General features: G+C 32.9%; 2 protein-coding genes across 2 annotated transcripts; one reads left to right on the forward strand and one right to left on the reverse strand.

The window, feature by feature from the left end:
* Positions 1 to 3621: 3621 nt before the first annotated feature.
* LOC141674768 (enoyl-CoA hydratase 2, peroxisomal-like) lies at positions 3622 to 6475 on the forward strand. Its single transcript, XM_074481468.1, has 10 exons — positions 3622 to 3669; positions 3800 to 3822; positions 3909 to 4014; positions 4133 to 4200; positions 4288 to 4354; positions 4501 to 4506; positions 4625 to 4664; positions 4920 to 4992; positions 5067 to 5217; positions 6344 to 6475. The coding sequence occupies exons 1-10, from the start codon at positions 3622 to 3624 to the stop codon at positions 6473 to 6475; spliced, it is 714 nt and encodes a 237-aa protein (XP_074337569.1).
* Positions 6476 to 11442: 4967 nt separating this feature from the next.
* Positions 11443 to 13063, reverse strand: LOC141674769 (uncharacterized). The gene is made up of 4 exons (XM_074481469.1): positions 12290 to 13063; positions 11916 to 12095; positions 11557 to 11831; positions 11443 to 11476 (listed from the first exon to the last, which is right to left on the reverse strand). Exons 1-4 carry the CDS (start codon positions 13061 to 13063, stop codon positions 11443 to 11445), a joined length of 1263 nt encoding a protein of 420 aa, XP_074337570.1.
* Positions 13064 to 14631: the final 1568 nt, after the last annotated feature.

Raw genomic sequence — 14631 nt, forward strand, 5'->3', positions numbered from 1 at the left:
CAATATTAGATTTTTAAATTCATACATGACAATTCACATTTTTAATATATGTTGAACAAAGGAATCACAGACTTGACAAAAATCAGCATATGTCATGTGATTTGGTACCCCAAGCATACATACAAGAGGTTTCCTTTCAACCTTGTATCACAAAAATATACGTGAAGACACTGTCAACTAATTAATTACTCAAATATTATCACATGGAAAAATATTTATACTATCAAAACAGCGAAAACAAAGATTAAATATTTACATAATCCATTAAAATTACATTGTATTATTAGGTTACGTCTCCTCAGATTGTGCTTATTAATTATGATGAGGCATGAACACACAAAGAAGGACAGACTTCTTGTACTTCAAGAAAAATAGAATTGATGTTAACTAATCTCAGTATCAGATATGATCCCAGCACATGCAAGAATTAATATTTCGATGTGAAACTGCCAAGGACCTAAAAGAAGTTGATATAGTTGCACAACTCTTATGGATTCAGAATGTACATATATGGCAGACATCAAATTAGAAAAATGTAAAATCTGGACTAGTTTGAGAGTGAGCTGTGAATTCCATGCTCAAACTTTCTGCGTAGGCTGTAGAACATGTCACACAGAGGATAAATTCACATCCATAGTGAGACTTATAAGCTAATTGTACACCAGAGCCTACATCCAACATGATCCCTTACTGCCTATACTTGTTTAAAATAAAGCCCGATAAATTTTTAGAAATATAATGTCGGACATTTGGATACATGTCGGACATCAATATTTACACTGTCAAAACCTCTTCAAATTAGCCAGCCATTAAATAAACTCAATAATTGTTAAATTCAACTAAGCACAAAGCAAGTTTTTATCATTTAAACAAAAAAACAGGATATAATCTTAGGTTTGTCCAAAAGAGACCTCGGTAGAGGTTTTGAAAGTGATGAAATCGACCACAATAGAGCACTTTTAGAAATACAGAGAGCACAATGGAGTTACAACAGAACTGATTGTGTAAGTTACAAAACTAAATTCAATTCAAGAATTCCAAACACCGCAAAATTTTGGCTGAAACCTACGAGGGGCTGCCTCCATCTGTTTATTTGGCAATCACTAATAATCATGTTTGTTATAATACCTTAATAAGCTTCTAAGTAAAACAGTATCGTAATTGTACAATTTGTAGATGTTAGTGAAAGCAATTGAAGAGCCCAGCCTAATTCATAAAGTGAATATAAACAACAAAATCTATTAAAATCATCAACCAGCAACAACTACACCTAATAACCTGAACAATATTCCATAATCGATGAGAAACATAGTTTTAATTTATACAAATAATTGTTGTGTTTCCTATAAATATTTTATAACCCTTCTCTCCCCATAGAATACTCAAGTTACTCTAGTCACGATGCTATCAGATATCATACCCAAGTTATAAATTTCAGTAATTTCTTTTTAGTTAACAATATATGCCCCAACTAACAAATTATTAGAGAGTTCAAATTCAGTACTAATAACCAAAACAACTCTAAACAAAGAAATTCGAAAGCACACCTGAATTCAGTACTCTATGCACCTTCACTACAAGAAAAAGTTGAATAGAAATCATACATTAGACATCGGTTGATGTTGCCACTGATTTTAAAAGAACCAATAACATCATCCCGTATTTTTCTGATATCTATGTTATTTGAAGACATCGGTTATTTAATAACTGATGTCTAAAATTACCAAAAAAAAAAATCAGGGCGCCCTCTTTCAATTTTATTCCCCCTTAGCGAAATTTTTTTCAGGTTCCCACTCATTTACCAATTCTTCCCCCCATTTTCAGAAACTAAGTTAATAATTAAACTTTCACTCTCTCTCGTCTCACCCCCACCCCGACCTCTCTCTCTCCCTCCCTCCCCCCTCCACCGTCCACCCTCCACCCTCCACCCTCCACCCTCCACCCTCCACCTAAAGTCTTAAATCGTTCACGGAAGGTTCAGAAGTTCCCCCAGATGTTCAACTTGATTTAATTTGTCCGAAGTTCTACTATCGATAAACCGATTCATTCGAGTGGAAGTCTGTTCAATTTGTTCGAAGATATAAAGCTCGAATTGGTATATAAGTGAGCTACAAAACTCGAATTCTTAGTTTCATTTAATTTTAAATTGGGGATATTTCAATTCTAAACCCTAATTGCACTTCATGCTTGAGTAATGATCTATTTGTTCCTAATGCTACTTGGTACATGATTCCAGAAAAGAATACAATATTAAAACCCATAACTTAATTTATATACTTCTACTTTTCTATACTGCCTCGTGGTCGGGTTATCATTGTATCTCAAAGTTACTACTCAAACTCAAGAAGAACTCTTGGCTTCCCACCTTGAGCAACAATCATCGATATATTATCTCTCTCTCTCAGTAATTGTTTTGTAGTTGTGTGTTCTTTTATGCTTGGTTTGATGCTTTTATATAAAAAGTTCTGATCTTTTAACACCTTACCTGGATTAGATCTGTAGATTTTATATTAATTGTATCTATAGTGTGTTTTATGGGTTTTTATATATCTTGAATCTGCTGACAATTGAATATGAAGATTATTGATTGTATGTAATGTAATTTAAACTTGTATTACAATTGTTTCAGTTACCTAAGCTAATTAGTTAGTGATGTAATTGCGTAAATTTTGTTAATGATTGTTGTGTCGTAATTATCCAAGTCTTCTTTAGCTATAAGCTGATGCTGATTCGTGATCGATTTTGAATATGTGCTCTATCTCTGTCCGGGGCTATCGATTTCAAAGTCTGTTATGTCGTGTGTTTTTCACACAGAGTAAGCACTAATTAGTATTTGAATAGATCACAGATGTTTATATTTGATTTTTGTTTTTGTTTTGTTTGTGTTTTATTATCATTTAACTTATAGCTTAACATTTGTGAAGTATGATTACTAATTGTGTCTGATGCTGCCATTTTTTTATACACTCAACTAAAATTATCTTATAGAGTATAAAGCTATAATGTAGTCAAGAACATGAGTGTTGTGATCAAAAGCAGTTGATCCAAAATTAAAAGACCAATTTATCCAGGAAATTTAATTTATTCAAGGACCGTGTTTCCTGCCTTCTCTATATTTAGAGATCCTAGTTATATCATACAGGGCCAGTTATCAAGAAGCATAATTTTTTAAAATTATAAATACCTTGTGTGTATAGAAACGGTCAATTGCAAAAATTTAAATACCTCACCTGAGGCCGAAGCTTTGCATACCTTGGTTATAAGCCAAGAGGTAACCTAACTTTAATTTGAATTTATGTTTTTCTAAATCTAACAAATATGTAACATGACTGCAGATATATAACAACATTTATTTCGGATCTGGTGTTTCTCCGAGTAAATTTAAATCCTCATCGAACAAAGGGTTTGAAAACATCATCTGTTAGTTTGAATCACGTGTAAGTGCAGTAGTTCTTCAACAATATTATGAGTGACAAATCTTTGATCTCTTAGTTATGCACACTGTTGTTTCCACTCTGGAATATTTCTGACAAGTATAATACAGACTGAGGTTCAGTGACAACTTCAATTTAACTTTTCTATGTTTGGAGTTGAAGCTTAATCAACATATTTTTATGAAGAATGTGGTTTCACAGGCCTTTCAAAGCTGATAATTGGACACTCTTTGTGGTAAGGACTAGAGTTATTTAATATGATAATTCAAAAAAAAAATCTTTTGCACTCATACTCTTTGTGGTAAGTGTTAAATTAAACACTTACAATTCGATATAATTCTTGATTTGTTTGTGATCAATTACAGAGATTGTTCACTTATGATGAGAGGTAAATCCATTTTTTTTTATATATACATGTATTATTATCATAATTGAGCATTTTTGTTGTTTAATTAGAATTATTTTTTTGATTAGAGATGTTACTTTGTATGCTCTCGGTATTGGAGCTTGTGGTACTAATGCTTTAGATGACAAAGAGCTCAAATACGTTTACCACGAAAATGGCCAGAAATTCATTAAGGTACTATAAGTTTGTCGAGTAATTGGAATTATAAGCAGATTAAGTTGGAGCAATCTATGTATAGATATTATTAAAGTTTTCGAGTTTTATGTATTTTGTATCGACTTCGTGGTTGTAGGTCTTACTGACATTTGCTGCTATATACTCACTGGGATCGATAAATATTTCTGAAATACCTAGAATATTGTGAGTATACCTTTTTGTTTTTTTAATTCAATCTTATCTTTGCTGTAATTTTGCCTGACTGAGCAGGTCGGTACTTATTTTTGCTAGATTTGATCCGCGCCTGTTATTGCATGGACAACAGTTTATAGAAATTTACAGGCCGTTGCCTACTTGTGTAAGGTTCTTAACCTCAAGTTCTTTATAACTAACAATTTGTGAATTTCATTGATATGTACAATTTCTTTGTTAGATTAGAGTGCCAATTTGAAATCACAATTTCTTCTATACGGATATTAGTAACCTCTGCCGGAGAGATTTTAGTGTATAGTAGTGCGCGCATGTGCGTGTGCTCGCGCAAATATAAAATAATTAAATAAGAATCTGCTTAACTATCCTCAATTCAGACTTCTATTATTACAAGTTTTGAAATTTATTGTTGATGCAGATACGAAATAAAACAAGTATTGTGGGATTGCATGATAAAGGTTTGTGAATGATCTGATATATATATATATATATATAGCATTGTAAATCTTAACTGAATGTGATTTTTTCAAAGTTTAGAATCTATGTATTTTGTAATTACTTTGTTGCTGTCATAGTGGTAGCGATATTATTATTACCTACATGCACAATCATTTTATCATGTTTTCATTCCCCTAAACATACATGTTACCTGATTGGTGTCACCATTAAATTAACTCGCTTTTGTTATTATGGCATGTCTTTTGATTGTATAGGTAAAGCTGTCATATTGGAACTTGAAGTTCTAAGTTATGGGGAGTCGTCTGATGAACCGGTCTGCATGAATCGGCAAGTTTCTAAGCAAATGACTAAATATATATGACTTAAATGCACTTAAATTACCAAATATCATTTTTATGCAGGTTGACTCTATATTTATGGGGTGCAGGTGGCTTCTCAAAATCACCTCACCCGTATTCTTACACTAACTATCAAGCAAATCGGAACGTAGCTTTTAAACATCCTAAACGTCAGCCATTTGCAGTTTATGAGGAATGTACGCAACCCTCCCAGGTATGTCACATATTTTTACATCCGTTGCCTCTTCGCTAATTCTGGAATATTTCATATCTCTGTATCTACGGGTTTATTCTGATTTTAAACCTACCATATTTAACACTAGTGAGATTGTTGACAATTAGTATATGAATTTGATAAGAAATGCTGACTTTTTTTTTGCCTAGCAGAAATGCTGACTGTTGTTTGACTTGCTTCATATTTCATGTTACAAATACTAGGATCACTGTACAGTTTTTGAGATAACCTATTAGTAAATTTGTCTTATGTAGCAACTCCCTGTATTTTAATTTTTAGGACACAGGTAATACACTTTAATTTGAGAAACATTATGAAAGAAGAGGAACAAAGCGAGAAAGAAAAGGGAAAAGAATTTCTTTCAGTGACTTTTACTGCGTGTCTATCATTAGATTAGAGTAAAACATGGACAATTCATAATTTTTGTTTTAAATCATCTCTTGTACTTTCTTCAATTTGCATCTTGTTTTTCCTGCCTGATGAGGCAATCATGCCCCTAGCGTGTGTAGCTTGGTGATATGGTGTGGCCAAATAAAGAAGGAAATAACATGAAATGAGGACATTCTTAGAGAAATGGAGGTAGCACTGAATACTGATTGGTGTGAATATCGAGCAGGGTGTGATGGTTTGGTTACATTGAGCTTAGGTATCTCAGTGATCAGTGAGGAAGAGTGATAGACTAGAATCAATCTCATAAAGATATTTTTGAAAATGAGTGGTATCACACTGCTTCACTTTTTCCTTTAGTAGCAGTAGCAGAGGGCCATATTTGTCATATCAGGCTTACCTAACAGAATAAGGCTGCCAAGAATTGTATGAGTGCATATAGTTTCACATCTCTGACCTGGGGCATTTTGCTGAAGCTAACTAGCACAAGTGAGTTTTAGTTGCACAGCTAGTATAATACTTTTGTGGTCTAAAAGAGTTCGATGGATAGACGATTCATGATTTTGTCATTTATTTGTGATTGTTTTAGAATATTTGATTAACAATTGAAAGCTTGTACCTTAGTACCAGACTTTACTTAAGACTGGCCTAGATATATGAGGAACCAAATATAACAGAGTGTACTATATGGCTAAATTTTCATCTTTTGTGATTTCAGGCGGTAAACTACTTGAAAATAAGGAGTCTGATGGATTTGACATGCCGAACCTTGTCGAGCAAGATTAAGGTAAAGACTCCAGAGGAGATCGGGGAGGCTGTCAAAAATTGGAAATGTTCGAAGAGGGAATAAAAGCTAGGGGTAGACAAAAATTTATAGAATGGCCTTCTATAGCATCAGGAGTTCAGCCTCGTATATGATCTGATAACCTCAAATTGTAGCTTAAGACAACGCCATTCCTTCTATTGTAGCTTAAGGTCAATAACTCTTAATTTGATTTTGAATGATTCTGTAATAAAACTAGATCTTGATATTTATGTTGATGAATATAAGTGTTTAGTTAGTTCATTGTTTAAATACTTCTAATGAATAAATATTGATGTCAAAAAAATGATTGGACATCCATTTTAATGAATAAATACTGATGTCAAAAAAATAATTGTACATCACCTTTAATATATAAATACTGATGTCTCAAAGACAATTGTACATCACTTTTAGTGAAGAAAACTGATGTCAAAGAAGTTGATGTACTTCGTTTTTTCCTAAAAACCCGATGTCAAAGACTCACATGTTCAAGTCTAAAAGAAATATAGACATCACCTTAATTAGGATAAAATTGATGTCTAAGTGCCAACATAGACATCACATTTTACTAAATAAATCGATGTTTAATATCTGATTTTACATCACCTTTATGAAAAAAATCGATGTCTATGTGGAAAAAAACATAGCTCATTGTATGTTTAATCTGTTGTAATAGGTGTAATTTATTTATTAAATTATTTATTTCTAACATTTTTTGTAAAAAAATAATGCATGGTCATCAGGTAGTTTGCCAGAAACGATGTCTAAGCGAGTAAAGACATCGGGTTATGGCCGATGTCTAGAATAGACATCACCGACATCAACATCGGTTGCTAAACAACATAGACATCGGCCAAAAACCGATGTCTATGAACATTTTTCTTGTAGTGCTTGTTATGAAACTCAATATTCAAATTAGGCCTTGAAATTTCATAAGAAGCTACCGAAATCAAGAAATCTCAATAAAAACACATTTTATACCAATAAATAGATACCCATCAAATGAAATACTGAAAATGTAGAAAAAGAGTAGAAGATTCAAACTTGGAGATTGTAGCCTTAAACCCACAACAACCTTGGTTACACAACTGCCATAATTACAAATATGCATACAATTAAACTAATGATCTGTACAGCAGATTAAACCAAATACAGAAATAACAAAAAACCCGTATCAACAAAATAATCAAAAACCAAAATCAAGCAACACATTTCACAAAAAGAAAGAATAAAAAACCGAAAATTGAATTTTGAAAAGAAATTAGAGTAACACTTACTAATTACAGCGGATTCGAGTTAGGGTTCAACCTCCTTTGCACAAATCGACCAATGTTAAACCTCCTTTGCACAAATCGACCAAAACTTGCAGCTAATCGGCCATTTTAGTCGAAAGTTAGGGTTCGATTACTTGAAATATAGGATTCAAATTAGGGGTTTCAAACCTATATCTTTAATTAAGGTGGTATAAATTAGGGTTTTAATGTAGAAGGGTGAGAGTGAGTGAGTGACAGAGAATCGGGAAAGAGAAGGAGATGAAGGAGAGAGTCGTGTGAGAGAGAAGAAAGAAGCGGTGAAATATTTCTTTCTTAAGGGGAAATATTTTTGTTAAGGGGTTATTTTACGCGATTTTTTTAAGAAGTAGTTTAAACATCCGTTTTGATTTTAACTAATGTAAAAAAACGGTCTTTAACATCGTTTTGGAACAAACCGATGTTAAAAATATTTTTAACATCGGCCCTTAATGACATCGATGTCTATGAGGTGATGTCTGTTGGTCCTTTTCTTGTAGTGAGTACTTGACAACCGGTAGTTTAGGGAAAATGAATGCATTCAGCAATATGCAGAGAAATTCCAAGAATATGGATATAGCAAAAAACAACACTACAAAAAAATCAAACAAAATTTCTTGTCATCCTACCTCAGACCAAAATTTGCATTAATGTTCTTTATGTATTCAGTTACTAAAGACCAGCACCCGCAGACCAAATCAAATTTGTACAACACCAGCCAAACCAAAATAGAGCTTCATCTCTACCAATATTCTAAACCTAGGTCCTCAAATTAACTTGGCTTGTAGGATGCTTTAAGTTATAAACCCTACCTTAGAAAATCAAGACTCACCCTCAAACCACGATCCCGAGACGCATGAATTAAACTAGCACAATCAGATATGACCTGCACCTTCTTTACCTTCCAACTCAACCACACAACAGACTAATTCCCCCACCCTAATGCCGTCGAACATCCACTAAAATCACACCTTACAGAAAACCCAGCTCGTAAAGTATGCAAAACCTCGGCATAAACACACAACCAAGACATAACCAGCAAGACGAACAACATCCTCCACTGCTTGACAATTCGACTCCCCAACGACAAGTAGCAAAAAGCTACCCCCACCACCTTCAAGCCCACCCTATAACCACCCCTCAGACAAAACAAGCTAGGCAAATCCCGAACAGAAATAACAGCCCCATTAAGACCACAAAAACTTAAACAACCCACCCAAATATAGTATTTGAAATCATCTTTATACACTATTTCTATTTTGTATAAGATCTGGTATGATACTTGGACCATGAAGTCCATTTTAATGTACACATACTTAAAACCGTAAGATTATTAATTAAGGATAAACAAGGTAATAAATTTTATATGATAAAACATGAGCTTTGTTTGACAACATAACTAGCCAAATAAAATTGAATTATATATTTCTTTATGCTATAAGAGATGTTTGGTTGTGTAACTGTCAAGAAAGTTTCTTATTACTTGTACATGTGTCTTGCTCCATCATATAAAGTTTCTCCCCTTGCACTTGCAGCCATATCCACCGAAGGTATTCTTACCGGAACAATGAACATTCCCCACACTGACAAGCAAGAGCGTCCAATCATTCATTATTATCTGATCTATATTTGAAAACAAAATATAATGTAATTATATCAAACACCAAACTGAAGTAATTCTGCAACAGATGAAGCAACAAAGTACCTTCACATGTATACCAATATTCACAAAAACCATGTGGGAAGAACAACCTGTTACATCTAAAACCAATGAACATAATTCCACCCTCCCTTCCACAATTAATTATATAACAATGGTTTACTAAAAGAGCAAGACCGAGACACACATACAAAGTTAAATATGGTTTTCTTGGATACCTAATTAGCTATAATGTTTGGTTAACAAGAACGTAAGAATTGCAAACCAGAGTACATATCCAAAGTCCAAATTTCTAATAACTCTACATATATTCAAGAAAATAGTACTGGTAACCGGAACTTATATACATACAGATAGAGTATTACCTCAAATTGAAGACACAAATTCCCAAATTCAACTCCAACTAAATCCCTAAAGCCCTAATTTTCAATTGAAGAATAAAAATCAGGCCCCAAAGAGAAAAAACAACCCTAAATTAATAACAAATAGTCAAAAATGCCTAATCCAATAAGTTCAAAATTGATTGAAGAAGGCTCCAATCAAAGAAATTTTGTTTATGTATAGATTATGAATACACATAAAAGATAAAAAAGAGTACAAGGGAGAGAGAGTGGTGTTTGATTTGCCGCTCTGTGTACAATTAGCCGCCTACTCCAAATTTGTTTATTTTAAATTGTTTAATTTAAAAAAAATTAATTCTATACATTGTATCTATTACAAGCTATTAATTGCTTTATTTTATTTTTAAAAATTCTTAGATAATGTAGATTATTATTTTTTAAATTCAATATTTTAATGATGTTAGTCAAAACTAATTAATTTTAATAAATTAAAATCTGTTCATTTATCATAAATTCAAATAATTTTTTTTACTTTTTATAAATTTTAATATTATTATTCATTTTTTTACTTTCTAATAAACTCCATAAATTACTTTATTCAAATAAATTACTTTTAAAGATAATTGCATTTTGAGTAATTTATATTTTATCTTCTTTTTTCTTTCTGAAAATAAATAAATCTTTAGTTGACGGTCTATGTCAACATAGTGGCATGTATTGCAATAGGTAACACGTCTAAGTCAACACCTGAGATTTATTGAGTTATAGCAACATGGCTCTCTAACTATAGTAACATTTGTGATAGGGCCATAATTTCACATCTATTGCAATATTTTCTAAGGAAATACCCAGCAACAGTGTGCAAATAGGCATCTATGGCTTAGTGTCAACTCAAACACTTGCTTAGCTTTAACTGATTTAAAAGCTCCTATAATAGAATTGACTTCCTCTTGATTAATATTCTGAGTAGTTTGGAGAGATTTGATCATTACTGTAGAAGTTTTGAGATGAGCAGCAATAAGTTCAGGATTCTTGATCCCTTTTTTCAGCTATTTCAATCATGAGCAATAACAACAGAAAAAGTCATTTTTGAATGCCTCGATTGATATCTCTGTTCATCATATCTGAACTAACAAGGTTGATTTGTATTTTTACCACTATGTATCCTTTGTATTTCCTCAATAGACATGTCATCGGGAATTACAATATAATTTCCTTAACATACATGTCATAGGGAAATACCACATGAGTGAGATCCTCCTTATCATGTTGTCTTGTAGACTTCTTTGCCAGTTTTTCATTAGCAAAAAAATTAAAGATAATCTCATATAGCGATTCAGTATAGGAGCCAACATTCGCTTCAGAATATTGTAAAGGAAAAACATGAGAATGAAGATCCATGTCGGCATCACCAGTGATTTGTACCTCAAATCCTTCAGGAATTTATAAAAGTTAGATGTTGGCATCACTATATATATTATATTCCTTGCTTGTCGTTCCTCTTCATCTACATCTACTGAAGCATCAACATTTAGTGATATAATAGGTATGTCACTATCTATTAGAAGATCAAAGTTTAGAATGTATTGGATGTAAATAAAATGAACAAAACACAAGAAATAGCAAACTGCCAGTTTTGATATTACTGAGAATAAGGTTTACAAATTGAAGAGTTAAAAACTCACTGAATACCAGCAAACTAGTTAAAAGAAAATATGCTAACTAAGAACCAGGAACTAACGCCTGATTTATTGCCCTTCAAGTAAGAACAAAATCATAGTTATCAACATCTCAGGTATGAATCCAAAGGTACCTAAAGAAAGTCATTTGACTTACTTGTTCAGCCTCCTCATAGCATTATGACACACTGGATTGAGGGCATAGCTGTTCAACATTTTGTCTCTTCTCTTCTGAATTCTCACCATAACATCATTATGAATGGCCTTTAGCATAAATATAATAGGTAGATCCCTGCATTTCCCGATTGTGCTGTTAAAAACCTCACAATGGTTATTAACAAACATGTCAATCCTGCAAAGATTCCTGAATGCACTCCGGGACCACTGACTTCTAGGTTTTTCACTAAGCCATTCAAAGTACTTCCTTGACAACTGTTGGACAGAAATGTAAATATCAGGGTATAGTTAGTGAAATGTAATTGCACTTTATATGAAAAAATGTAAAATTTGACAAACTTTTTTCATCTCTTGCATATGTTTGTTAAATGTATAGTCAGTGGTGACCCTAGCAGCCAACCACAAATACATCCTCACACCAATGCCTTTATGCTCCTTCCACATATTCCTATATAGATGCATGACACATAACCTATGTTCAACATTAGGGAATACAGCTTCCAAAGCATTTATCAGGCCCTGCCAAAGCACCAACCAATCATTAACTACTATTATATATAAAAGTATTATTATTATTATTCAAATCTTTTACATTTTGTCTGTCACTTATGAAAGTGAATGCACCATCATTCTCTATCCTCATGTCAGACTTGAGGCTCTCTAGAAACCAGTTCCAACTGTCATTATTCTCAGTTTCTACAACTAGTTTCTACAACTGCCCAGACAAGGGGATACATTCCATCATTTGCATCTGTTGCCACAGCTGCAAGCAACTGGCCACCATATGGGCCCTTCAAATGACATCCATCCAGTCCAAGCAATGGCCTACAACCATTTTTGAATCCCATTTTTGGTGGACCAAAGTATATGTACATTCTCTTAAATCTCTTCCTACCACCTGCTAGTTCTTGATCTTCTGTCATAATTTGAACTGTTGACTGAGGCATCACCTTCAAAATCTGCTCCCCATACTCCCATACTCTCCCATACTGATCCACATGTTTACCATTTATGTTGTCCAAAACTTTCTTCTTTGCCCTTGCAATTGCATATACACTAACATGACAATGCCAGTCATTAACAACTTTTTTCAAAAAAGCAGCTAGTGGCCATGTTGGATTTATCCTGATTTCATCTTCATAATGCTCAGCAATCCACCTTGAATTAATTTGTTTCTGATAAAAAGTAGCTGTGCAGGTATGTTTAGGGTTGTATACCTTGATCTGATAGGTATTGGTTGAGTTCATCTTTGAAGCATAAATCTTCCATTCACATGGCTTCTCACAAATAAACCTCACCCTGATACCATAGTTCCTGCATATCTTAATAGGTCTTCTGTGCATAATTGCTTGCTTTCTCACTGCAGCTCTGAAGATTTTAGCATTTGGAAACAACATACCAAGCTGAAACTCTGGGTCCTTCATGTCAGTTATGGGATTGAAGACTGGAAATGTGACTTCCTCTTCATCAGTTGAATTGCATGCCATCCTCTCTTCATCACTAGATGCATAGTTAGTAGAGGCATTACTAACATTTCCTCCTTCCACTACGCCATAGATGGCCTATCGCAACCGCCCTCTTCAAGAATGTTACATAATATGTTACCCTAGATATGGTACTCATGACCTAATCTAACATTGTATTTTTTGTGTTACCTTAGCCAAAAATGTGATGTTGCACTAGGTAAAAAGTGTTGCAGCTTGTCACATTCTTGTCAAAATGTTACCTTAGAGTATAAAAACATATATATAATAGTTTTTAAAATTATATCTTAATTATATAAGAATACTTAAGGTGATATACAAATTTAATAAATGAGTTACATGTGGATATAATAAATATTTAATGAAATTTTAAATAGGAACTTTTAAAACTAGTAAATTTAAAAATACTTAAAAATTGAACTTTAAAAGTAATAAAAATTAAAAATAATTAAAATTCCTCGTGTTTTAAGACGAGCACTAATATAAAAGTTTTAAAAATAAAAAGTATATATATATACGAATTTTTAAAAGTAAACAAATAGAAATATGTAATTAACGTTTTTTGTAAAATAATAACTAAATTTTTATTTATTAAAAAAATAAAACACAAAATATTTTATGAAACTTTTTGGGTAGTAAAATGTTTAAAACGGGGCAAAAAAATTTAACTTAAAGGCCGCCCAAATTTTGGGTAAAAGGCCGCCCATATTTTCATAACCCTATAAACAATCTCTCTCAAATCTCAAACTCCAACAATCTCTCTGGTTCTCGTATCCGGCCGCCCAAATTTCCAGTACACTCGTCTCTCTCATATCTCTACTGTTAGCTTCCAAAATCTCTTTAATTATATTAGCCGATCATCGATGTTTGAATCTACAACAACATATTGCTTCTAAGTATTTCATTATTTTGTCGATTAAGTCTCGAATTGATCTCCTCGATTCTGAATATACAGATATTTCGCAACAATTCAGGTTGTTTTTCATTTTTCGTATATGTCGATTTAGCTGTTTCTCGTAATGACATTGTTATAGTTGTTGGCTGAGATGCACTAATTGAATTCATTTGGTTATAACTCATTTTGTCAAAAACTAGGGTTTTGAAGAGTGAAGTGCAGGAGCTGGAGGAAAGTGGAAAGGAGATGCAGGAGCTTAAGAATCATGCGGAACAAGTATATTTTAAAGTTAGTTTAGCTATGTTGTATGTTTATTGAAATGGGATGTTTGTTTAGTTTTGATTGTTTGATCTGTTAGGTTTTTATTGATTTAAAGTTTTTGTAAGTTTCGATCGAGTGATTTATTGTGTATGATGTTATAAGATTGTCCTGACTGTATCTAAAATCTAGTAAAATGGATGTTATGTAGACGTAGTACTGTGGAGTAAACCATACCGTGTTGTGTGTGTTGATATTTTTGTTATTTGAAGAGTAGGCTTAGGTTCAGGTAAGTGTAGGCATACAGAACTGATTGTGCTAAAGTCAGAAGGTTGAGTCTAGTTCTGTAAATGATATGTAGACGTAGTCCAGAAATGATCGAGTGTAGCACAGCCACGTAGAAGGTTGAGTCGAGTTC

The sequence above is a fragment of the Apium graveolens genome, chromosome 7 (genome assembly GCF_009905375.1).
Source record: "Apium graveolens cultivar Ventura chromosome 7, ASM990537v1, whole genome shotgun sequence".
Lineage (NCBI taxonomy): Eukaryota > Viridiplantae > Streptophyta > Magnoliopsida > Apiales > Apiaceae > Apium > Apium graveolens.

What these genes read in the sequence shown, in the direction of transcription:
- LOC141674768 (XM_074481468.1), top strand. Translation starts at nt 3,622, where the DNA reads ATGTGGTTTCACAGGCCTTTCAAAGCTGATAATTGGACACTCTTTGTG. An exon ending in TTGTTCACTTATGATGAGAG is followed by an intron (nt 3,823 to 3,908) that starts GTAAATCCATTT and finishes TTTTTTGATTAG; the next exon opens with AGATGTTACTTTGTATGCTC. An exon ending in TGTGGGATTGCATGATAAAG is followed by an intron (nt 4,665 to 4,919) that starts GTTTGTGAATGA and finishes TTGATTGTATAG; the next exon opens with GTAAAGCTGTCATATTGGAA.
- LOC141674769 (XM_074481469.1), bottom strand. Translation starts at nt 13,063, where the DNA reads ATGGCATGCAATTCAACTGATGAAGAGGAAGTCACATTTCCAGTCTTC. An exon ending in ATATGCAAGAGATGAAAAAA is followed by an intron (nt 11,832 to 11,915) that starts GTTTGTCAAATT and finishes TCTGTCCAACAG; the next exon opens with TTGTCAAGGAAGTACTTTGA. An exon ending in GCTATGAGGAGGCTGAACAA is followed by an intron (nt 11,477 to 11,556) that starts GTAAGTCAAATG and finishes TCTTACTTGAAG; the next exon opens with GGCAATAAATCAGGCGTTAG.